Source organism: Crocodylus siamensis, chromosome 5, assembly GCF_052110815.1.
Source record: "Crocodylus siamensis isolate JL-2025a chromosome 5, ASM5211081v1, whole genome shotgun sequence".
In the NCBI taxonomy this organism is placed as follows: Eukaryota; Metazoa; Chordata; order Crocodylia; family Crocodylidae; genus Crocodylus; species Crocodylus siamensis.
This window is the reverse complement of record NC_143399.1, coordinates 45,348,022-45,374,763: the sequence shown is the minus strand read 5'-3', so window position 1 is coordinate 45,374,763 and position 26,742 is coordinate 45,348,022. Positions and strand designations below refer to the sequence as shown.

General features: G+C 42.4%; 1 protein-coding gene across 3 annotated transcripts in view; it reads right to left on the bottom strand.

Annotated features, from left to right (window-relative positions):
- Positions 1-26,742, bottom strand: part of RXRG (retinoid X receptor gamma) — a 121,369-nt gene that overhangs the window by 31,082 nt on the left and 63,545 nt on the right. For all 3 annotated transcript variants that reach the window (XM_090049103.1, XM_090049104.1, XM_090049102.1), the window contains exon 2: positions 11,121-11,380. In XM_090049103.1, coding sequence (XP_089905229.1) covers positions 11,121-11,380 — 260 coding nt within the window. The remainder of the gene's footprint in view (positions 1-11,120; positions 11,381-26,742) is intronic.

Sequence of the window (26,742 nt, the reverse complement as noted above, 5' to 3'; positions counted from 1 at the left end):
GTTTAGCCTATATATGCTGAAGAACCAGTTGAGTAACTAGTGGCATTAAAAAGTACTTAGGGAAGATCTGCCAGTTAGGTTTCAGAATCAACTGAGCATCTCTAACAGTCACTGTACTGAGGAAAGGGAGCAATGTTCTGGTAACTATTTCACATTAAAGTTGTTCTAAGAGGCTACGTAGGAAGAGCAGAATTTTTTCCTGTTTGCTGGAGTTCAGCTCAGCTAAGGTGTTTGTCAGTGACCATCTAGATGCAAAGTCAACTACAAATTGTGTCCGAAATTATCATGGATCATTTAAATTTGCAACTCTCGAGATTGTAGCACGAGTCCTGGGATCTTTAAAAAAACTCTACAAGCCCCTAAAATCAGGTAATTGTGTGACAACCTCAGCTTTTTTCTTCTTTAACTAGGTGGCAGCAAAAACCTTGGGGAAAAAAAAAGTTTAAAGCCTCAAAATCCAGAAGATTCATTAAATGAAGTACTTTAATACACTTTATGATTAAAGCCAATTTTATGGTTTTGAGGACTAACTCATGATTTTTTAAAATACTTTTTAATGCTGGCAATAGCAATTAGCATTTACAGATATGCTGTTTTACTTAAGTTAATTGACAATAGTTAATCCCAGTTGGAACATTAGAAAAAATCTGCTTAAAACAAATCCAGAAAGAGGAAGCCACCCTAATTTAGAAAATATGAAAAGGTTTTATTTAAAATTCCTGGTTTCTTTTATATTGTTATTAAACTTTACAGTGAATGAATTTTAGCACTGGCTTGAGTCAGGCATAATGGAAGGAAAGGTGATGAAATAGTCTCTCTCATGGACCTCAATCCTGACCTGTCAGCTCTTTCTCTGTGGTACTCTATGACCTGATTCTTCACCAGAGACTGCTTTCATGCAAGAATAGATGCTGATTTCTGGAGATGCCTAAATGAGGACCAGGTTTGCACCAAAAACTATTTCTACCTCAATCATTCTTGCTATTTTACACTTTTGAATTTGCCAGTAATGAGTTTAGCAGGATTTCAAAAGAACTGAGCTTCCAGAATTGAATTGAACATCCAAAGAATTAACATACTGAGTTATGCTAGAAAGGGCTACGAAAAAAGAGAAAATACCCCCCCAAACAAGCATTTTAAAAGACTAAACCCCGCCCCCAACAAACCATCATGGCTCAAGACACAAATCTGTCTATGCTAATTACACCCCCCCCTTAGCACAAAGGAACTTTAATTCTGACATCTCCTAATTTTTGGATGCCTGATTTTACAAACTTAATGCTGCTGCCTGTGCTACCTTAATTCTTGCATGCATGTACTATGACACAAATGATTGTGAAGACTTTCCAAGGGACCCCATCTCTGTCTCCCTGCCCAGCCAGTCCAACTCTGTACCCGTTGGACTCTTTTTCTGTCCTGACCTAGTTTCCTGTCAAGCAAGCTCCTTGTAGCCAATATTTTCCATCCTACCCCTTTTACATCTGACACTTTCCTCCTCCATTCTGCCTTTGGGGACAGGAGGATCCTGCTTAGTTTGATGCCTAGCCCACTGAGGTACAGGAAACCTGGGCTGTGAAAGCTCAACTGTCCTATGGGAATGGCATAGACAGTTTGGTCAGTATTAGGGGCAGTGAAAGGCTTGAACATATAGAGTGGAGAAAAACCTTTCATGATTTTAAGTTAAACTGTCCCAAGTCCCAATCAAGCATGTGCAAACTGTAGTTTTCTCTACAACTTATGACTGGCCAAATTTGGGCAGATTTTCAGAGGGATAGTGAATTGTACAACCTTGACAGAGGCTGCTCCCCTCCCCCCCCACCAAACATCAAGTCCCCACTCTAAGGCATGGGTTTTCTAGTTCTTTTCAAAGATTAAATTGCTTGAATATTTTAAGATGGACAAGGTAAAAACCAAAAAAGAAATAATTTTTCCTAATATCTCAGAAACAGCTACACTGAAACAATGAATACCACAGACCCAGCATAGACTGTTTCAGGTAAAACGGTTAAAGTCTGGCAACCTTAATAATACATGGCATGAAGAACTCAGTCTGTAATGAGGGTCAGGGGAAAAAAACCCAAAAACAAAATCTTCCCCGAGGACTGGCAGGATTGCTGCTTTTTCCCCCCTCTCTTTCCCAAGCATTTCTTTCCTGTTTCTCCAAAGCAGCTAGCACTGGACAAGGTAGAAGACAAGATGCTGGACTGTAGGGCGTATCTACACAAGACACCCACTGCACAATTGTTACATTACAGTCATTTTAGTACTTGGTTATGCAAGTACTAATGATTGTGCAGTAACCAGCATTACTGTGCAGTGGCATCCCAGCATGGTTGCCTTGTGATGCTTACTGCACAGAAGCTTGTTACTACTGTGCAGTAGCATCACATCACAGTTCATGCCCAGTGATGTTACTGCACTGTAGTAATGAGCTACTGTGCAGTAAGCATCTCACGTAGATGTATCTGTATTAAGTATCTGATCCTGGGTGGCAGTTCCTACATTAATTAGCTCTTGTGCTGTCAGAGCTATATTTATTCTTTTGCTCAGAGTGGGTCCCCCCTGCCCTGACATTTGACTTTCCAGAGGCATGAATTTACAATCAGAATTCTTCTCAATCTGGGTTTTGTTTTCCTTGTTTTACATTGAAGTCCCTCCCCACAACTTTCTATTTTAAAAAAATTGAGAGCTTTGAGAGACAGGGGTGGGGTCAAGGTTTTTTTTGTTTGGTTGGTTCTCTTAAGAAAAAGAAAAGAACCCAAAAGATCATTAGAATGAACACTTTATACTGACAGTTCCCATCTTGTGGACACGACATTTTTTATTGGAGGGGAAAAAGCAGCTGATTGGGAAAAATTATTGACCAGCTTCTTAAGAAGCTTTCTGCCTGACAAAAAGCCGGCCCTCATGAATATGTTCATAGTAGTCAACTCTAATACTTTTAGCCCAACTTAATTCAATAGGTGAAAAATCAGAAAAATTCCACCTTCTCTCTTTACCCATAGCTGCTTCTTCCCACCAGGACATTGAGCAGAGGAACTGTTTGTGGTTTCAAATGTTATCTGGAGACAGGGTTCACACTTTCCTTTCTCTTACAGGCAACAAGCAGCAGCAGGGAGGGAAGAAGGTTTTAGCCATCAACATCTTTTGAGTTGTTTTCCTGTGGGTTAAGCACAATGTTCCTTGATATTTGGGACACCTGCTTGAACCCAAATCCATTAGCTGCTTGCCTGCTGAATCCCCATGGCCTCACTGTCTCATTTCATTAGAGGGAAAGCAAGTGAAGTGCATGCCTTGGATTTGCTAACTTGGAACAACAGGTTAAATCAGCTGCCCTGATCAGTGGAGCTACTTCCTGATGCATCTCAGACTCTGGAACGACAAACTCACACTCTTTTTATTTGTACAACAAACTTTGTCAAGAGCTCTGCCACAGTAAAGAACCAACAGAAGCTTTTCTCCCAAAATATCTTACTGCACAAACACTACAAAGTTCAAGAGGAATAATTCACCCATCACTGAAATGCGGCGACATCTCAGGTACAACCTAGCCCCTTGCTAAGAGCACAAATCTACAGAACAATTTAGGCCAAGGAAACAAAGATTTTCTGTTGAGTTGAAATGACAGACTAAATTAAGCAGATAGGATGAAATTACCTGGGAAGACAAGTGACCAGGACTCCAGGGTAACACCACCAAAAGGTGCAGCTCGCCAGATGGACTTGCAAATTCAAAGCATGGCATGGGAAGCAGGTACCCATCTGAAGTGTCCCCATCCCTGCTTCTATGTACTGTTTTCCACTCACACTGTGTTAATTCAATTTAAAATACTCCAGATTTTTGCTTTTTCCTCAGGACCCTATTGATGCTAACCTTCATACAATCATGGCTCATTTCTCACCTGCTTGTCTATTTTTTCCCTTTCCTCATCCATCAGCAACAACTAGGACAGCTCACATCTTCCCACTTACAGTTTCTATTGGGTAATAGTCCCACCTTCACAACCACCTCTTCAAGTTCCCAGGTGGAGCCATCTAAACCTAGGTCTGCTTAGCATCCAGAGTCAGAAAAGAGGAAGAGCATTCAGTCTTGCATGACTCTGGCATCTTATGGGGCACTTGACTAAAACGGCTTCCATGATAGGAAGCTACTTTCACACACTGGCAAAAGAGGGCAGTCTCAGGCAGGAGGTGTGTATGCAGATCCAAATCTGGATTCATTTTGTTTCTAAACTCCTTTGTAGTAACTGGAACCAACTCCAGTGCAAGGACAGATATTGCAGTTTTCCCACCACCACCCATCCCTCACTTTTCTGAACATTATCCCTCAATGCTTCATCTTCCCCTGCCAAGCAATCTTTGGGCATTGCCCTTCTTCCAATGTAGGACAAGCTTCAAAACATCCCTAAATCTCAGGATGCCTCAATTCTCCTGCAAAACACCTCTGATGTTTGTTTTCAATCATTCCAAGTTCTAGAGCTCAACCCAAAAGAGAGGGAGGCAGTTCTCAGCTAGACACCCCCGGCAGCTACGAATCTGCTTTGTACGAGTTCTGTGGCAGAAGGCAGATGTGGAGGAGTCAAAACTCAGGCAGTAGGTATTTTCATGCATAGAATCAAAGAATAATAGAAAATTAGAGGTGGAAGGGACCTCAGGAGGTCATCTAGTCCAACCCCTCTCTCAAAGCAGGACCAGCCCCGACTAGATCATTCCAGCCAAGGCTTTGTCAAGCTGGGCCTTAAAAACCTCAAAGGGTGGAGATTCCACCAGCTCTCTGGGGAGCCTGTTTCAGTGCTTCAACAGCCTCCAAGTGAGAAAGTTTTTCCTAATATCCAACCTAAAATTTCCCTTGGCTGCAACTTGAGCCCATTGCTCCTTGCTTTGTCATCTGTCTGGGGGCTGACTGGCTGGGCAGCAGCTCTGAAGAAAAGGACCCAGGGGTTACAGTGGACAATAAGCAGAATGAGCCAGCAGTGTGCCCTACTTGCCAAGAAGGCTAATGGCATGCTGGGCTGCATTGGTAGGCGTGTTGCCAGTAGGTCAAAGAAAGTGATTATTCCCCTCTATTCAGCACCGGTGAGGCCACATCTGAAGTACTGTGTTCAGTTTTGAGTCCCCCCTGCTACAGAAAGGATGTAGACAAATTGGAGAGAGTCCAGCAGAGAACAACAAAAATGCTGAATGGGCTGGGGGACATAATTTAGGAGAAAAGACTGAGGGAAGTAGGCTTATTTAGTGTAGAGAAGAGGAGACTGAAAGGGGACTTAACAGCAGCCTTCAGCTACCTGAAGGGGGGTTTGAAAGAAGACGGAGTTAGACTGTTTTCAGTGGTGGTAGATGACAGAAAAAGGAGCAAGTATCAAGTTGAGCAAGGGAAATTTAAGTTAGATATTAGGAAGAATTATCTTATTAGGAGGGTGAGTGAAACCACTGGAACAGATTACCCAGGGAAGTGGTGGAAGCTCCATCCTTGGAGGTTTTCAAAACCCAGCTAGACAAAAAACTTTGGCTGGGATGATCTAGTTGAGGATGGTCCTGCTTTGAGCAAGGGGTCAAACTAGATGACCTCCTGAGGTCTCTTCCAACCCTAGTTTTATATTATTGTATGATGCTGTCACCACTGAGAACAGTCCAACTCCATCCTTTTTGGAACCATGCTCCAGGTAGTTAAATGCTGCTATCAAATCCTCCCTCACTCTTTCCTCCTGTAAATTAAAGAAATCCAGTTCCCTCAGTCTCTCCTCATAAGTCATGTACCCCAGCTCCCAAACTGTTTTCATTGCCCTCCACTGGACTGTCTCCAACTTGTCCACAATCTTTCTATAGTGGCGGGTCCAAAATTGGACACAGTACTCCAGATGTGGCCTCACCAATACAGAAGAGGGGAAGAATCACTTCCATCAGACTACTGACAACATTCCTACTAATGCAGCCCATGCTGTTAGTCTTCTTGGCAACAAGGGTGCACTGCAGACTTGTATCCATCTCATTGTCCACTGTAATCTCCAGGTCCTTTTCTGCAGAGCTGTTGCCCAGCCAGTTAGCCCCTAGCCTGTACCAGTGCATGGGATTCTTCCATCTTAAGTGCAAGACTTTCTACCTGTCCTTACTAAACCTCATGATATTTCTTGTGGCCCAATCCTCCAATTTGTCTAGGGCACTCTGAATCCTAGCCCTACCCTCCAGCGTACCTACTACATTCCCCAACTTGGTGTCATACACAAACTTACTAAGGATGCAATGCATCCCATCTTCCAGATTGTTAATGAAGATATTGAACACAACTGGTGCCAGAACTGACCCCTGTAGCACTCTACTTGACACTGGCTGCCAACCAGACATTGAGCCCTACAATTCAGCCAGCTTTCTATTTACCTTACGGTCCATTCATCCAACCAACCCATACTTCCTCAGCTTTCTTGCAATACTGTGAGAAATTATATTAAAAGCCTTACTAAAGTCAGGGTATATTACGTCCACTGCTTCCCCTGCATTCACAGAGCCAGTCATCTCATGATAGAAGGCAATCAGGTTGGCCATGCAGGACTTGCCCTCGATGAATCCATGCTGACTGTTCCTAATCACCTTCTCCTCCAAGTGCTTAGAAATTGATTCCTTGAGGACCTGCTCCACGATTTTTCCAGGGGCTGAGGTGAGGCTGACTGGTCTGTAGTTCTCTGGATTTTCTATCTTCCCTTTCTTAAAGATAGGCACTATATTTGCCCTTTTCCAATCATTCGCCATAGACTTTTCAAAGATAATAGTCAGCGGCTCTGCAAAAATCACATCAACCAACTCCCTCAGCACCCTCAGATGCATTGCATCCAGCCCCATGGACTCGTTTCCAGCTTTTCTAAATAGTCCCCAACCTGCTCTTTCAGCAATGAGGCCTGCTCACCTTCTCCCCAAACTGTGCTGCCAGGTGCACTAGTGTGGGAGATGAACTTGCCTGTGAAGACAGGGATGAAAAAGGAATCGAGTACTTCAGCTTTTTCCTCATCAGTCACTAGTTTGCCTCCCCCATTCAGTAAGGGACCCACACTTTCCCTGAACTTCCTCTTGCTGCAAACATACTTATAGAAACCCTTCTTGCTGCCCTTCATGTCCCTTGCTAGCTGCAACTCCAGTTGTGCTTTAGATATATATTCTAACCCCTGGATATTACTATGATGAGAAGAACTAGTGAAATATTTTCTCCTAGAACCTGAGCATTGAATGCAACAGAATAAATGTGGGTCAGGCAGTGAACCCCATCTTCACACCATTCAAAATTTTCAGTTTGAATTTTAAAGTTTTAGACAAGGAAAGAGCTTTTCCAAAAGGTTTTGCTTTAGGGAAATAACTATTTTCCATGAGGAATTATTATTACAAAAAATAGAAAAATTCCAACCAGCTCTATTTGGAAGAAATTAAAAGAAAAGTTGCCATTCTATCTAACCTGTCCCTCCCTGACTACACTCTTGGTCCTCCTAGCACTTTGCTTGAGTGCACCTCTTACCACCTACTTTGTCTCCCACTTACATGTTTAACCAATTAGCAGCTTTAGCTTTCCTTTTAGTTTCAGGCCATTGGTCTTTGTCCCAATATCATCCGAATAAAACACCCCTCTTTCATTTGTTACCTGATGCTAGTGTGTCCTGGTATTGTGTCCAGCCTCTCTGTCTTTCTCCTTCTGGATTATATAAATAAAGCTTCCTCATTCTTGGTGTTTTAACAGCACAGCCAGGAGTGTAACCCAGGAGTCCCACTTCCCCTGCCCTCCAGTAATGACATAACAATATTCCTTTACCAGACTGAAAAAAAAAGAGAGGTCTTTGGGTACTTTTAAGTGACTATTGAAGCAAATCTGGAAGTACAGGGATGAAGCAGAGAAAGATTTTCTAAAAAGTGCTGGAGGCCAGGACAGAGATTCATAATGATGAAAACAAAAGAGCAAATAAGTGGGGTTTTTTCATAGAAATTAAACTTCCCTGTGATAAGCCATAGGCTTGTTTGAGGTGTGTGTAATATATAGTGGGTGTTTGAAAAACTGCTTAATAACTTTCTTCCCCAGCATTCTAGGAGTCTTTATGGGATCCGTCTTGTGCTACATCATCCTTGGCTTCTGCACAGATGAATGGTGGGAAGATTGACAGGATCAATGCACAATAGTCACTGACAACTGCAGTCTCTGCATACAAGTCAGAGCAAAGGCTTCTGTCTCTTAGCTTTCTGGTTTCAACAAATCCAACCCAAGGGTTACCTCTTTTCTGCAAGTCCAGTTTTCTCCAGCGCTGTTCCAGCATAGTGAAGTAACTATGGAAATCAGTGAAGTAACCTCAGCTGAACTTTGAAGTAATCTTGGAAAGCACTGGTCACACTTCAATGGAGTTGATCCTAATTTACACTGAGGGGAATGTAGAATCTACAGGGGATATGGGGTGGTATGGAAAAGGATGGAGGTTGTACTAGTCTAGTGTATGGTTTGGAAAGATTGGAACAACTCATCACTTATGAGTTATTCATCCACCTGGACCTCAAACACACACTAAACTGCTTAAGTTGTATTTTCTCTTGAACGATTCTCTAGAGCACGGGTTAAGCTTCAGCTCAGTTAGAAACACAGAGAAATCTAAATTAATACCTCAGCATGATTCACTTTGCACCACATGTACATCATATGTGGCTAGGCACAGATTATGGTTTCTGTGGCCAAACCTGATAGCAATCGCTTGCCTCAGAGAATGTACGACATTGGTGAATTTAACACACTTATATCAGCAGCATTGCCTCCCTGCTCTTCCAGTTTCTCTGGGCGTTCTCCTTTGTGACCTGTCCATGGTGCTGAATATTAAACCCAAGGCTAGCCTTACTGTGTTGTCAAATTCATGCTTTAGCTACAAAATACTGTTGACTTGCTTCTCAGTTTCTCCATTTCTGCACTTGGAGTACAGATGAGAGAAGCTAGCCTGGGGTGCCATATGTACAGCCCACAGGCTGGATCCAACCTGTGGAGCCATGTGATCCAGCCCATGAGTTGCTGGCCCAACCCCAAGCCCCAGTCCCGCATGCAGCATCCAGGCTGGACCCAGTCCCATACACCCTACACACAGAGTAGGGGGCCAACATGAGGTGCACTCTGTATGTGATCCTCTTCCAGACTGGTCTTGCATACTGGCGCTGGAACCAGTCCGGATCAGGCTGTGCTGGAACCTGCACACAGGGCAAGTCCAGTGGAGTGCAACATGCCACTCATGCCCCATGCCTTCCCCCTGTGCAGTATGCAGTACATGTGGACATCCAGTCCCACATGCCACATATACCATGCCCCAGCCACAGGGCTCACTGTACACACAGGACCAGCCTGGAGCGGGGACTGGACCCAGCTCTGCATGCATCTCAGGGGATCTGGGGTATATAGCCCATCTGTGGCACCCTGGGACAACCCCACACCCATGCTGCCTACAGTATTGGGTCTGGCCCATAAGCCACAGGAAGCACATGACCAATGCTGGCCCTGCAGGATGTTGACACTGAGCCCTAGGGCCAGGCATGCTGCATGAAGCACAAGGCCTAGAACTGGCACTGCACAGGGGGTTAGCTGCAGTCTAGCTTGCAGACCATCCCAATGACCCTCATCTGGTCCACTGGCCAGGTGAGTTTGACACCCCTGCCGTAAACCACTTCTGCATTCCTTTTAGACGGCAGACATGCACAAGGGGGGCAGCACACAGTGCACTCTGTATGTGGTGCTCTGGCATAAGTTAGAGCTGCCCCAGAGTTGCTGTAACTTTTGCTCTGGTTTTGATATCTTTCTAGATAAGCAGGGAATAGCTGAAGTACACTGCATTTCAACTGCAACAAGGATTCATGGATCCCATGTACCCCTTTGACTAACCTGACACTGGCCTCCTAGCTTCCTGTTTCATATGGGGGTGTGGGTGTGTGATTATATTTATTCTGAAGTCCCTTGATGCTGCCAGGGTAGCCCAAAGGGCTTAGTATAATAAATCCAAAGGGCTTCCATCCAGAAAGAGCACAGACCAACTGAAGATGCTTCCACAGCCTGATAAAGGGTGTTTGTGCCCAAAATCTTGCAAAGAAGAATTTTTTTCCAACTATGTGAGTTGGTCTAATAAAAGATAATCAGAGTTACCCAAAGCACCTTGCCTCTCTTCATATAAAACTGAGACTCAGGCCCACTGTTGTTCAAATTAAAGCAAGATGGTAAGCATGATGGCAGCATGCATTTACAGTGAATACTTGAGGTACTTTAATCCCATTCTTGTTTTTCTCCCTACTAGAAATACAACATCTTTGAAGATGATATAAATGTTTCTGGATCACAAAACAGGTCTTAATCTCAAATCTCAATGAAGTGATACTATCAAGTAGCTTCTTGGTATTACAACACAATGAGATTTAGGCCTGTTGCTGACATTTTGCCTTCTTTGGCCAACCTTGATTAGGGCACTTGGCTGGGAAAATGACCTCATTAAAGCAGATGCAAACGTATTATAGGGTATGATCCTGCACTGCCAACATATTGCTAAAAGTTGATTGACGAACTGGAGGATAGGGATTTAATTTTTTAAAAAATTTAAATGTGAATGTAATGAATTTTTCAAACAGCTTTGCAGATTGTGAACGAATAAACTCAGGAACAAGGTAATATTATGTGTAGATTTTATTTCTATGACTTGTATCTCACTTTTATGGTTTCCATTCTTTTGTGTTTGATTTAAAAAAGTATCAAGGCCCTCCCAGTTGTGTACAAGTAAAACAAATTCAACAGCAAGAGATTTTTCGCTTTGAGACATCCTGTAGGTCTTTTCTATCTCTATTTTTCCATAAAGCTTAACCAGTTGCATGGCTCCCTTTAGCCTGGAACCAAATCAGGAATTAATTCTCTCTAACAACTATTCACTATGTAGCAAAATATATGAAGGCATCTTCTCTCTCTTCATATTCATGGGATTTTTATGCAGAAGCCATCAAAAGGGAGAGAAGCCTTGTCAGATCAGATCCCTATAAATGGCTCAAAAAATTCAACAACTAAAAATTCCTCCAAGTGTTCCAATTCTATCACTCATAATTGAAACAAACCCAGTTTATAACATAAGGACAGTAAACATTGCCTACCTGAGGACTTGTATGAGACACAAAATTCATGCCCGGACTTGAGGATAGAGAAACAGAATGGGATCCAATGGATGAAGCAATGACTCTGTATGGTGAACCCAGGGCATTCATAGAAGACCCTATAGCATTCATTGGGGATGAAAGTGTCCTTGCAGCACTCACTGGAGCCTCGATGTAGTTAAGATGGCCATCCACTGAATTCCCTGTGTGAAGGCTCAATGAGGGGCTCACAGGCGTGGAATTGGTGTGAACAGGAGAATCTAAAAGTAGGGTAGAATGAAAGATATAGTAACCAACACAAGCCACTGGGATCTTGGTGACTGGGACTGGCATTACTGGCTTTTAGACTAGAGATGACAGACTCATGTCTAACTGGGTCCACCAAAACAAAAACAAAACCCAACCACTACTACCTTCAGGCATTACCAGTCTGGGCTCAAATCCGAGTTGTGACCAGGAGCTGAATGGCTCTGCACCTTGTCCAAATGTTCAAACTGAAAGCTTCTCTCTCTCTTTATGAAGTGAGTACTACAGATTCTGTTTAAGATTTAAAGCTAAAGTTCAAGATAAAAATAAAACACACACCGAAATTATAAAGTAAGCCTTTGAAACTAGAACAAAGCCAAACATTCCTCTAGGCCCGACTGAACAACCCAGAAAACAACCAAAAAAAAGACCTCCGAGATGAATGCTTTTGGAAACCATGCCGCTCTTAAAAAGAGGCTGACCCTTAGAGAATCTTTATTATATAATGCATTTCTCCTGTTCTTCAGTCAAGGTGCTCCCTGCATCAGTCCTCTGAGAGAACAGTTTTCTTACTTGGAAAGCATCAGGAAATGAGAATTTTCCATACAAGAATCATCTCTTCCTCCTGCAGAACAATTATGCCCCCACACTGTAAGATAAATATCATCTCTATTTAACAGAGGAATACTGAGACAAAAAGTGAAGTGTGCCTTAAAACTGCACTGCATGCTGCTAGCAGTTAGGATTAGTACCTAGATACCCTGCTTTCTGTCCCTTTGCTCTACCTATTAATCAAGATGGCTTCTCTGCCTTCAAGGCTTCTGTTGCTGTCATTGCTACCGCATCCTTTTCCTGCATGTTTGCTTTTCCACTGGGAAAATTGATCCAAGAAGCAAAAGAAAGAACTGACAAAGACCTTTTTCCTTTCCCTGTGCAAAATTCAATCTGAAATAGGTTGATAGCAGCAGAATCCAGTCCTCTTTGACTCTGACAAATGTCTTTAATGTTATTCAGGAAGTTGACCTTTTCCCATCTTTATTGTGCATCTTCCCTTTGAATCAGATTTGATTGTTACTTCAGGTAAAATAACAAACACTGTCACATAAATAACTCTGCAGTAATGTTAAAAGAAAAACTCCCTTACTAACAAAGTCAATAGAAACAAATATACTCTGTGCCAGCAATGGAAAAAGTTAACTGTGATGACCTTACCACTGTCCATAATCACCTCTCTGATCACTGGGGACTATTCCAACTCACAGGGATAGAGGCTCTGCCCCGAGAAACTAGTAGATAAATATTCTTCCATTGAATTGTTAAATAGTAAGTACTGCAAAATTAGGGATGGACCAACAAATTCAGGAACATAGGAAGGAAAAGCAAGTTGCACAAAAGTCAAAGGCTCACTTGGGGGTTAAAGCACAGGTGAGCAAAATGCGGCCCATGGGCTGGATGTGGCCTGCCAGGCCATTCTATCCAGCTTGCAGGGCCCCTAAGAAATTTAGAAAATTTATATTCATCTGCCCTTGGTACCTGTCATATAGCCCTTGATGGCTTGTCAAAATTTTGTAAGCACCCTGGGCTAAAGGCTATGCCCAAATCTTGTGAGATGCCAGGTCAGTGCTGGACATTGCCCCAGAATTCTTGTGCAATATGGATTGATGTCATTTCAGTTTTCTTTCTTTGGAAAAACACTGGATGTTCCTCAGCTGTAGAAGCCAGCTGAAAACCATAGCACTTGTATCTGCCCTTCAGAGTTCCTGTGAGGCTTGGTTCATTAAGGTACCCTTAAAGTATTGCGATTCTCATTTCTATAAGGAATGACTGGCAAGGATAGATGAAATTATAAAATCTGTCTATACAAATACCTATATGGTTGCTGTCCTTATTGTCAAGAACTTCACAAACATTAGTGAATTCATCTTTCTTCACAACGCTCCTCTCAAGAGGGTTCCGTTAACAAAAAACTTTTTATATATGGATAACTGAGGCATGGAAAGAACTTGGGATTTTTTGTTACAAGGAGATTGACCAGAATAATTACTGAAGGATAAGTTATTCTACGATAGCTGTTTTAACATAGCTTCATGTATGGACACTACTAGAATAAATTATTTTATTCCAGAATAATTAGTATGCTTTAAAAGGAAAGTAATTAAATTATGAATAAAATAAACAAACAAAAACTACTGTCGTTTTGCAGTAGTGTTCCAATGATGATTTATTTAAAAGTAGCTCATCTGGTCAATTCTATCCAAGTAAACAGGTTTTAGGATTAATCCCAGGACTCTTGAGTACCAGCCTCAGCAGCAAAGCCAGCCCCTTTTTTCTTTTATTCCACATCAAATTATAACTCAAGTTAGCCATTGGATTTGCCACATGCGAGTATAACAGATGCAAAGCATCTAATAATCTACATGGTAAACACAGAAATACCCCTGTCCCAGAGCAGGTATACTGTCAGAATGTGCCGTTGCCAAGCAAGCTCTGCCCACCCAAATCTGGAAACACACTGGCGAGGTGACTTTGGGACATCCTCTAGAGCTGCTCTTGGGATTTCAGTGTTCAACATGCTTGAGGGGCCACAAAGAAGGTTCCTGGATGGGCCTCACCTGTGCATTCCCAGGTGTGGAGCAGGCAAGAGGGAGCAGGTAGATGGAGTGGGCTTCAAAATGAACTAGCCAAAGCATGTAACCACAGCAAAGAGGCACCCCAAGAGTGGTTGGATCTTCAACCTGATAACTAGGCCCAACCCCACCATCACCTGCCCATTCAGAATACAGAAAAAAAAAATCGTATTTCATGTAACAGGGTGGTTTCCCAAGGGAAATAAGATTAAAATGAAAACTATTCTTGATACTGTAGCATATGAGGGGGGAAAAAAACAACAACAAAATCCTGTTCTTGGATGGAAAAAGCTTAGGGAAAACTGCTAAATGGGATGACCTCATCAAGTAGATACATTTCACCCTAGAGTTGTGATGGAGCCTAAATCTACAAGACTGGAACAGAGCATTAACTAGAGGAAACAGTACTAGAGACAAGGAAATTAAACAGTGTCCAAAGTCCCAGTGTCCTGGGTACCAGATAAAACCAGAGAAAGACTGATCATTTTTCACTAGCCACATTTAATATCCCACCAGGGCATCTGGTCAAGGAAGCATTTCAAACAGCCTTTTTAACTGAAAAAGATCTTTCATATTTAAAAAACATTTAAACCAACTCTTACTTTAATTTCTCTCTTGCATCTTTGCAAAAAGCTTTTTTATGCATTACTGAAGTTATTGATTTAATCAAAAATCCTTTTGTGGGGGTGGGGAGATAAGCATTTAAGTAATGTGTTTCTAGTATCTTGGATGAAAAAGAAAGTCACAGTTTATACAAAGAGAAAATTGGACTTACTTATTACCCCTGTGAAACAGAATAAAAATTTAAAATATATATTTGATAGAATATTCTGAAAATATGGTAATATCCACCCATAAAGGAGATACAGTTCAGCTACTTCCTGTGCAACAGCCATTCAGCCCAAAAAGCATTTCAAAAGAAACTGTAGTAGCAACCTACTGAGGTTTCCTGAGGTTGCAGGCACTGTGTACAATATATTCATGTTGGGAGTTATTTGCAACAGATATATGGCTCAGCGTCAAAACAGATCTTCCCTGCATCTTTTCAAGCAAATGTTTGGTATTAAGTTAAATCAGCAGAAAACGTTAGCAGCAGCATAGACCCATTTGCTCCTAAGTTGTATTGTGGCACACCAAGTGTTTCCAACTCAAACTATTTCACCATAAGCCTTGTGGGTTTATTTCTTTTAAAGCCTCCTGGGGTTACAGGATAATAGCTTAGTTTTAATTTTTATTTTAAAAAGATATTAAAATATTTGGAGATATTTTTAAATAAATGACTCCTGGAGTCACTTCATCATGTGACAAAAATTCGAGCTCCCATTTTTTTAGGCAAGCACATTTTGAGCTCTTCTGGTTGCCTAAAAAAGCTAAAAGCCCTAAAGGATAAGAAGGGATTATGCTTATAATTTTTAAAGGACTCCTTATTGTTAAGTCAGTTTTGTTATTTTTGTGGTTGACTCAATTTTTGAATGCTTGGGATTCAAGCGGTCTACAGTACTGTAGACAATTAAGTGTGTATGCATGAGACAGACAGACGCACAAAAAGGTTTCACAGGAATAAAAAGATCCACTTAAATCCAGACAAACCTATAATTATAGCAACTCAAGGTAAGCATATTGTTCATGTCTCATAACAGTGACCATTGATAGGAGGCCCTATGGGCAGATCTAAGGTTTTGAAAATGGGAGTGCAGATGGTGTGGTGCATTATTACATAAACACAATCCATATTTTTCTCTAATTAAAAAGAAATGAGAAGCTTTACTAATATGCTAGGAGCTTAGTACTATATTGTACCATTCAATTAAAACAAAAACAAATACAACTTTAGTGAAATGTGTACTAATTTGCTAGATTATATATAAAGTTTAACAAACATAACAAACTAGGCAAAAAATAGTCAGATAGTCAAAAGATAGTGTCCTGTAGTCATCATGTTTAAAATGTACATCTTTTATTCAAATTTGTAAAACAAAATCTAATCTTGTTGAAGGTTTTGACAGTGCCTCTGATGTGTCACTTTGACATGAGATAATATTACCACACTTGAGTTACGGATTTTAGTTGGAGCTAAAAACAAATCTGTAGGGCCGTGAACTAGAAGAGAGACATTACCAGGAATGGCTCACAAACAGCACAATTGCAGAAGTTTGAAGGACAGTTTGAATAATGGGACATTAGGACCATTAAAGAGGAGGGGGGGTCATGAACACTTTCTGAATGAAGAAACATTAAAAGGAATCAGTAAATTTTAATGAGCCTTCAATTCAGTTGACTGATTGCTTCCTGAATAGAAGTGCCACTGCTTCTCCCAGACAGTTTTAAAGTTTGGGTAGAGCAGGAATCAAAGGGGATACAACTATGCCACTGCACCTCCCCTAGATCTGCCCCTGAAGGCCCTCAGGATCTGAGGAAGGGCACCTTGTACCTTGATATCCAAAATGTCATTCAGGTATGTAGTTGGTCCAAAAAAAGACATCACCCAAAAAAATCCTTGCCTCTTGAACAGGATTATTAGAGTAAGGTGGGAAGCCAGTGGTGTTACATCCAGCTCTTTCTTACATCCCTGAAAATAAGGGTGTGCTCAGAATGGAAACGCATATGAAATAGTGTGCTGCTGAAGTAAATCTACAGGTGTCTACACCAGAAAAGTCACAGGAAAGTTCTCACAAGTATTTCAAGCCAATCAAAAGTGGTACCAGAACTAAAATCTGTTCCAAGAATAAATACCACTAGCAGAAATTATAGCACTGTGACTAAAACAGCCCAGGGAAGACCACACGATTTCTGTCATGGCTTAAGTACAAACTACATGGATGCCATGTAGTCATGCCCAAATATATTGTAACAGACAAGAAATTATCAACAAATTGACATAAGAAAAACTGACCCATGCCTAGATTTTTAGCATCTTGGGTACTAGATAAAACTGGACAAAGAAAACATAGTAAATGGGTTTAACACCCCCAAAACAGCCTCTTGTTCTACAAGACATGGGTGGTCAGGCCCAATGTTAAAACCTGGGCTTTGATAGCAGTTATACAGCCATAGGATAAGCCAAGAACCAAGGCACAGTTGTCCTCAAGGAAAACAACTAGCACCCTGAAAAAAAGTTTGTCCAACAGCCTGTCATCCATTGTCTCATGTGACTTTACAGAGGGGGCTTGCTCCCCTCCAAGCCAATCAGGTGGTGTACATTAGGGCTGTGTGGAACAGCACCATTTCATTTTGACTTCTGTTTCAAAGGGACAATGTTTTGTTTTGTCATTTCATTTTGTTTTGAAGTGCTGTTTCTTCAAAACTCTTTCCCTGTTTCAACGCATTTCGCCATTTTACCTATAGGCTATAATGGGGAATCATGAAAATACCTAAAACTTTATCACTTCTTGCCTGATTAGGATGAAACTTTCAAGGATAGTAGCCCCTTCTAAGGGTATGATGCCTGCCAAGTTTCAAGGAGATCGGTGCAGAGTTTTCTGGGAAACTGCACCTCAAAACAGTTCAAAGCAAAACTCCTGACACTTGCCGGCAGCCTCCTCATCTGGCATGCAGATCTGGAGGCCTGCACCCCCGGGAGGGCTGTGCCAGACTCCTCCCGGGGGTGTGAGCCCCCAGATCTATGTGCTGGATGAGAGGAGGCTGTTGCTTGGAACCGGCACTGGGCACAGCCCACACCCAATGCCAGGGAAGACTGATGCCGTCACCAGTCCCAGGCAGCAGCGGCAGCCTCCTAATTCAGCATGCAGATCTGGGGGCCCACACCCCTGGGAGAAGTCCAGCACAGCCCCGCAGCCCTCCCAGGGGTGCAAGCCCCCAGATCCACATACCGGATGAGGGTAGGCTGCTGCTGCAGCTGCCCCCTGGGACAGGTGCTGATGCCAAGTAAGCCTGGCTTTGAAACTAAATGTTTTGAGTGCCCTCGTTTCATTTTGAAGCTGTTTTGAAGCCTTTTGTTTTGTTTCGATTTTGCTGTTTCAAGCTTGAAATGTGTCAAAACAGCTTCGAAATGAAACACCCAGGAAAATTTCACAGAGCCCTTATGTACATGCATCAATTCAGCTCAAGTAAAGCTGCTTGCTGCAGCTGGCTGGGACAGTTGATCAAAGACATTTTCAAACAATTAAAAACAGTTATAAAGTGGCATGTTTTTGCCTTTAAAAAACCCCTATACATCTCACCATTCTGTGAGCAGTAAAGAACAGACCGATCTGAACACAATGCTCCAAATAGCCCGCATAGCTGGTAGCTATCATTGCTTGCTGGTCAAAAGAAAAATGATAATGTCAGCTATATGTGACAGAGCTCAGGCACTAACCTTTATGGAAACTTGTAACTGCTTGGACAGGCTTCTGTGATGCATTAGGCAATATCTGTACTGAATTTAGTTCACATTGTTGCCATTTCTTTCTAGAAATACAAGAATCTTTACAGTAGGGATGACTCAAAGAACTATAAACAACTTGCAAAGCTCCCTCTCTCATTGGTTTATATCAGCAAGGCAAAGATAGCAACACAAAAGCTATTACCATTCTAGCAAACACATTAGTAGAATCATAGAAAATGAGGGTTGGAAGTGACTTCAGGAGGTCATCTAGTTTAGTGTTTCCCAACCAGTGTGCTGCAGCCCAAAAGTGTACCATCAGAAATGAGCAGGTGTACCGCAGAATTTTGCTATGGCAATGAGCTATAATAGGTATAAGGATGGGGAATACCTTAACAGGTGTGCTGCAGAAAGAAATTATTAAATGTAAGCATGCCTTGGGCTCGAAAAGGTTGGGAAATACTGGTCTAGTCCAACCCCCTGCTCAGAACAGCTCACTAAAGTAGTGAGGTGAAATCCTGACCTCAGTGAGGTCTTTGGGGTCTTCACTATAGGCCCATAGTTGCACTTGCGTCTACACCTTTGTGAGATCAAGAGAAACCATGTTATGGAAACTAAGGCTGCTCCAATGTACCGGAGCAGGTTCAAGCCTACTGGAGCATGACAATTACCACACTCCAGCAGACTCCAGCATCTTGTGCATCAGTGTCCCACATTTAAAAATGGCAGCTTAAGTGCTGGGACACTGATACACGAGACACCCCAGGTGCTTAAATCTGAGTGACTCTCAGAGCCACTCTAATTAAAGCAGTCCTTACCCACACACACCTTAAGCACATGTGTAAAATGCCCTAAAATTTATTAAAGCAAGGCTGAGGCCAGAGCCAGCCTTAGGAAAATGGCACCCTGGGCAAACTTGTATTTTGGCACCCTGCCCCCCAAGTCAACAGTGCTTCTGTAGGCAGAGGCATGGAGCACAGTCCAGTGGGGAGGCAGAACAGCATGGTGCACCAGGCAGGAACCATGCTGACACCTGCACTGCCTGACCTGGCTCCTCCTAAGCAATTGCCCACCCCTAAGGTCTGTTTTGGCTGAGGCATATTTTAAGGGAAAGCTTGCTCTTCTAAAGGCTTCATGAAGGGAGTTTCTGAGAAGCAATTGTGGGGACAGTAGCAGCAATTCTTCAGTGGACAGCCACCTTTCCCCCATAACAACACTATGCAAATGTCCCCAGCATTTCCATTTGAAAGCACTGCTGTATTTCAGAATTCAGAAATATAAAACTAAAGAAACACCAGAGATAGAATCCTCCAAGGCAACCCATGCATTTAAGATTATTTAAAATACAGGCAACCCCCACTTAACACTGTTTTACTTAGCGCTATTTTGCTATAAACACTCATTTGAAATTGATACCTGATTTCACTTAGCGCTCAGCAAGTTTCGCTATAAACACTCACAGCCGCCCTTTTGTGTCATTAAAACCGATTGCAGTTGCCATCTTGGGTCGTCAAATACTTTTGGTTTCCCTTAACACTTGTTTTTTCAGGAACCAATTAAGAGTGCTAAGCGTGGGGGGTGCCTGTATATGATTCAAGTCAGGCCCATCCTTGGGGGGGCAAACTGGGGCAACCGCCCTGGGCCCCACACTTTGCGGGCCACTCCTGCAGGCTCTATGGGGCCAACGGCAACTTAGCACTCCCACCTGCTTCGCATCCAGTCACTTGGTACAATCCCCACTCTCCTCCCCCTGCTGAAAATGCTGCCAGCTTCTTCACTTTTCAGCTTTTCTAGAGCAGAAATCACCAGATTATACCATTACACAGTTTTACAAGTTCTTGTTGGCAAGAAAGTGGTCTTTGAAGAAATGCTTTATTATTGTTGTTTTGCTGGGGTCAAGTTAAGGAGGACCAATTGCAAACAGAAGGGATTTTGTAATTTGCCATATTTTCTGCAACTAGAGTCAGTTCTTGGGGCAGAATTGCTACCCTAGAACACAGCAGTATTGCTTTGCTAAGATTCCTGAAAGAAGGGGACTCGTGTGCCATTTATGACCACTGCTGTTCCAGGATCACGGTACAGGGCATAAATAAAACAAGTTATGCTAGGAAGATATCTAAACTTCATATCTCTGACTTCTTCTGAAACAAGAAGATAATTCAAGAGGCCTCTCATATCTTCAGTGACTGAGCAGAGGGGCAACAATTTTATTTTTACCCTTTGTTTACCAAACTTTAAAAGATGAAAATTTTACCTTTGGGAAGGGGGGAAGAAAAGGGAACCAGAAAGACAGCAACTCACTTTAGAGAAGATGATGTTATTATACGGATGAACAGAAACTAGGTCTGGGGGGAGGTGGGGAAACAACAATAAAACAAAAACCTGTGTACCAGCAGGTGCCCAGAGAACTGAAATTGTAGCCTTTCCAGAAGACTTTGGTACACATGACATTTAAACAGCCTAACATGGTCCCAGAGTCTGTCCATCAGGTAATGAAACATGACAAGTGAATCCTGGAAATGTTGCCTACTGCATTACTTCAATTTGAAGGATAAAGGCAGGACATTCACTGAATAAGACAAGAGTCCCATTCCCCACTGCATTTCGGGCAGGTGATGCAAATGCTTTTTCCCTGCACTGGAACTCTCAGTCTTGTGAAAAAAAGTCTTGCTCGATTTGCATACTCAATCCCAGACCCTAAATTAGATTTTCAGTGTGTATCAGACATCTGAAGTCTGACTCTCACATGCACATCAGTAGTAGTTCAACTTCACTGTCTCTATTCTAAGAAAAAAGTGAAGCGATCCCTCTTATTTGGTAAAGGAGCAAGGGATACAAGAGCAATGCACCACTTAACTCTTGTGCGTCTTGGCCACATACGAAAACAGCCAGATTTTGCCTAAGAAGGAGAGATTGTTGTTCTCTTTTAATCTGGTACTCTGCTTCTAGTAGCAGCCATGAGTCTCACTACATAAAAATCCCTTCTCATCCCCAGTGGAAAGCAACTGACACCTTGCAGCAGGCAGCAGAGTTTTTGCCGTTTTTGTATGCATAATCAAAAATCATTTTAGTCCTTGTAACAGGTCTCCAGCCTATTGTAAAGACAGTTCCAAAGCATTCCAGATTCACATTTGTCTTTCCTCCACTTACAAATAACGTGTTTTAAAGAAGGGATTCAAATTAAACATTGCATTTAAAGGGACACGCCGTAGGGGCTTTGCTGTTTTAACCTGTCTACGCAAGCTGCAAATAAAGAATATTTTTCTGACTCAGACCACAACAGTAGATTATTAAATTCATTTATAGATTAGATGCGAAGTATTGCTACAGCAACCAGACAGAAGCTGAGAGGAAAGATCAGATGAGGCTAAAAACTGCCTCACTGGCAGGAAACATACCTGAGGGGGAAGACAATGGAAACTTGATTCTAAAGTATTTTAATAATATTACAGCTTAAGGACATACTGATCTATGGCATCATGTTTATGAGACAGTCATTAAGATGCAGAGAAGGAGTTGGAATCTGACTGTTGGGTTTAGTTTGGAGATTTTAGCTACACTGCTGTGAACCCCTAGTATAGAGATGAGGCACCAATATAAACCATCTTAAATCCGTTTAGGCTGTACCACTGCAAGTCACAATTTTCACTGGTGTCCCATATCTACACTCGGAGTTTGCCATTACATAGGTGTGCTATGTGTAGTGTGGAGATGCTGGTACTAGTGCTAAGGCAATGACAGTGATCGAGTGATTCAGCGATTCAATTCAATGACAACACCAGAGGTGTTGGATGCACACCTTGCTGGGGTTATTTGACCAGCAGTCTTACCTGCCCAAAGCAGGGGGGCTGCACCTGATGATCTCACAAGGTCCCTTCCAGCCCTAAACTTCTGCAAACTCCAGTATTTAAGCCACTCATGACTACATATAGTGCTGCACTGTACAGTACAGACATACCCTAGATTCTGACAGATAAGGCCTAAAACACACGCCCCTAAATTCAGTGAGCTTAAACAGCAGCTCTTGTAGGTAGCCATTAAGTTCTTTATCATGTGAGCAGCATCTCATCCATGATAAGTGTGGCAGGGCACCTGCTGGCTGTTTAAGGGCTAAGCCAAACGATTGCGGCAGCCATTTTGAGACACTGGCTGCCTATATAAACAGAGTAGATCCCTGCTGACAGGGCACAGATAAACATCTTGAAGTTAGAAGCAGGAGGCTCTTGGTCCTGGGCATGACCCAAAACTACTCCCTGCCAGAAGTGGGTGGTCTGCTGGGGATCCCAGTGGTGTGGGAACCCCCAGGAAATACCAGGCCAGTTACCACCCCAGTGGAAGGTGGGTTGGTGTGCCTCAATAACCCTTAGCTCCCACATCACTGTGGGTAAAAGTCAGGGCCAGGCATTGCTATGGTCACCTGAGCCTCCACTAGGGAGGGAAGCCCCACAGCCCCAGCAAAGGGGCAGAGAACCAGAGGGCTGGGAGCCCAGTGTGTGCGGATTTGTGTAGAGTTGCCCCGGGAGGGGCCAGGGCACGCTTGGCCCAAGTTGGGTAATAGGCTGGCCACTACCCCAGTGAGGGTTGTGGGAAAGGCCCAGAAGATGGTATGTCTGCTATCCAAGGTGTGTGCTAGATAAAGCCTATAGCCTAAGGTGGCTGCTCCAAGAGGGAACAAGGCAGTATAAGTTGTTGATGCATGGAAGAGACCCTGTGAGGCGGGGTGGAGCATGAGAGACCCTAGCGAGAGGAGGGTGGTACAAGTGTGTGTATAAATGAGGCCTGACCATGAAGGTTAAGTTTGGTTTGGCTGTAGGCCAGGTGCATCATCACCTGAATGCCAACTGCAAGGCTTGGGCTGCAGTGTAGGGGAGGAGTGGAGCTGCAGATAGTGCCCCCTGGCATTGGGACAAGAATGGGCAGCCTCCCACCTAATTAGAGCCAATTATGAAACAACAAGGTGTGGCAGGCAAGTGAGGTGGGCAATTAGCCCAGGAATAGGTGGATGGGCCAATGGCAGACTGGTTCCAAGGCGGCCCCCTGTTATAATACGATAGCAAAGTGAGCAGGCTCATTTATGTTCACACTCACACAGGCCCTGCACCAACTCAGTTAGATTATGCAGACTCCCAGTTGTAAAAACTCAGACTGTTCAAACAATTCACACCTTTGTGTGCCTCCTGACATGACTAAAGTTAGAAGTCTTTTCTCTCAGTAGCTAGAAATTTTCATTTTAGTCCACCCCCTTGTGGGTACTTGGAAACTGATACCCTTCTAATTCCAAAAGGGAATGATTTAGTCAGTTGTGCAGGCATACATGTCTACTCTTAGATGAGTGATGCAATTATGTAGGCCTCAGTGCAAGTGAATATATCAGAAAAAAGTGTGAAACTCAGGTCCCTCTCTATCCTGGGAGATTCAGTAGTGAAAACTACTGAAATTAAAAAAAAACTATGAATGACTAGTCTCTGATAGCTTAGTACTTGGGAAGGGTAACAATATTTTTTTTTAGCTGGGTTGTTTAAATCTTTCCAGTTTGCTTTTCTTAAAGTCTGTTCAACTCCAGTGCTTAATAACCTTTTGAAAGAAATGATGTCCTTGTTAAAAGATTAACTGTCCTTGTTATGAAGAAATAAGAGTTCCAGATAAACATCTGAGACTTGCAAAAAACGCTTTAGAAAGTTTAGAGTTGTCCAGGCTTGACACTGCTGATATTTCTAAGGATATTTTTAGGTCTTCTTAAGGTATAACAAAGTTTTTGCCTTCTTTACTTAGATAAAAATAATGAGAGATTTGTAGGCTGCCTTTGAGTCTAGCTATGTTGGAAAGCAGATTAATTGCTAAAGGAATAGAGAAACTAAAGTTTCAGATTATTCCTTAAATCAACTGTATGCTGTGTGACATGCGACTAGCAAATACTCAGTGCAGATGCCCGATTCCTCACGGTTCACAAAAACACAAGGGAAACCTGTAAAGGTATGCACAGAAAACCCAGTGGGAAGAAAGCTATGAGAGAAGACTTTTGCCATGGGAAGCATAAAAAAAATAAAATCTTCCACTTAGGATGCAGATACAAGACACCATTACTATAGAGCATTTTACTCTGGATTTTACTGTATAATAAATTTATTCCATGCTAAGGAACAGATACAGGAACAGCCCTCCCAAGTTGCTGCACACAATAGATGCTATTATAATTCCCGGTCACAAGATGGTGGGTGAGCTGGTTTGTATGGAATACAGAGCTACCCAGGGTGAGAGGACAAGCAGTGTGGACCCAGGTGTTTTGCATAGTACATTTCCTCGTTAGCAAAGTTGCTAGACATATTTTAAGAGAGAACTTAACCTTGAACCCAAAATGATTTACTATATAGTAGGTCCATACATCATGCATCTGTTCTACTTTTATTAGTTAATAAGATCAATTTACTACATAGCAAATATCTGAACTGAGAGTCTACTGCAGGGATTTTCAACCAGGGTGCCACAGCATTCTGAGATACCTGAGAGCCTTTCAAGGGTTCTGCAGGGTGCCAAAAATGTTACCGCTGTTAGGCTTACAAACAATTCACAAGATCAACCCAAAGATTTCAAATAGAAATCCATAGTTGTGACCTTTTGGAGTTCTTTGCAACAAAAAACTGCTCTTTCTGTAGTCAAAAGAGTGAAAACTAAAAGCTGGCGTTTTCTAAGGCGCCTTGAATCTATCCAGAGGTGCCTCCAGTCTAAAAAAAAGTTGAGAACCATTAGGCTACTGATTTACAAATATCCACCCCTAGGGAAAAGGTCTGATAGGGAGAAAAAAGATTAAAAACCCAGGAATGAAGTCACTTAGGATTCTATAGAAGCTTAATGCACCTGTGTAAAAAATGACTAACTTAATCAGTCCAGTGATTTCAAGAGGTCCTTTGCAAGATATGAATAGAAAACAATTATCTTTCTGTAGCGTTCCTTCCAAGTATCCAGCAGAATTCTACAGGAAGTTATGATACAGTTCTCTACTAGATTCTATAAGCCGATTCAAAACTGTTCAAAAGATGATTTCTTGTTTTCTATTCAGTTCTATGGGATGCAAGGATATGTCCTATAATCTTTGTGCAGCATCAAGCTTTGTGCCTTAGCTCTACTATTCAATAAATAATGTACATTTCCCACAACAGCTGAGCATCACAAGGGAGCATTGTAAAGAACCTCCTTACACACAAATGAATCCTAGAATTTGAGTATATCCTGCAACATTTACAAGAAAAAGAAAATACCATCAGTTACAAAAAAAGGGAAGAAGTGATCCTAGCCGTTTCCATTGTTTGGGCTGTGGAAGAATTGCCACGTCTTAGTGCAATTTATTTTACTCTTAAACATGCTGCATTTGAAGTGTTTAGGTGTTCACAGGCATTTTGATGATCCGAGTTCTCACTTCTCCTAATTCACATACTCCCAGTACTGGGTTTCCCAGCTCATACAGTTACAGCTTTGCACCAATTGCTCACTGTGTATTGCCACATGTCTCTGTGCTCTGCCCCTCAGCTCTGAACAAATGGTCTCTCCTTTCCTATCTTTTCAGTGTTGCAGTCCCAAGTCTGGGCTTGTTCTGTCCCATTAGAAGACCTTGTCTCTCTCTCCATCAGCCTTCTGTGTTCTAATGCTCAAATCCAATCTATAAAATGTCTTCCTACTCTGCCCTAACTGCGGCCTTCAGAGTTAAAAGGGGGGGGGGGGGGGTTAGAGATTGACAAGGAGAACAGCCAATCATAACCTTCTCAATGAACCATGGATTTGCCAGGTTGTTTGTTCCTGCCCAGCCGTCTTCAGGATCCCAACTCTGGCCAGGAGGTCCTTTCTTCCTGACACTATGCCACAGCCACCTTTTGTAGAGCATCCAACATTGGCACAGGGTAAGTTAAGAATCTTGCAGGCAGCAGCATCACACTTAAGCATCATCCCAGAAATATGTCACATGATGCCTCAAATTATAGATAAGTGCCAGCTCTGCTACTCTTTAGGTGAAGCCCCTCTTTCTGCTTAAGATCAACTGCTCTAAATCTTCACTAACGTGGATTGTCCTTAAGATTGCTGTGCCCCATACAAGTACAGGGTACAGCTATTGTTTCAATCCTGTATTTGAAACATCTTTAAAAAAAAAAACAACCCAGCAGTTCACCAAGAAACACCCTGTGCATAGGGTTTTCTCCCCACTTGTGGTGCAGACTATGCCTCTAATCCTCTTCAAACTGATCCCAATGCCTTTGATTCATCTTGCTTACTACATAGAACCCACTTCTGCCCCTTTGAAAAAAAGTCCAAAAGGACAGATTTTTGTAAGTCCAAGTCAGAACAGTTTCTGCTTTCAGGAGCATGAGCATGAGATGCAGCAAGAAGAGGCTTTATCAAAGCCAGATGTTTGGTAGATATTCTGTTGTCACAACAG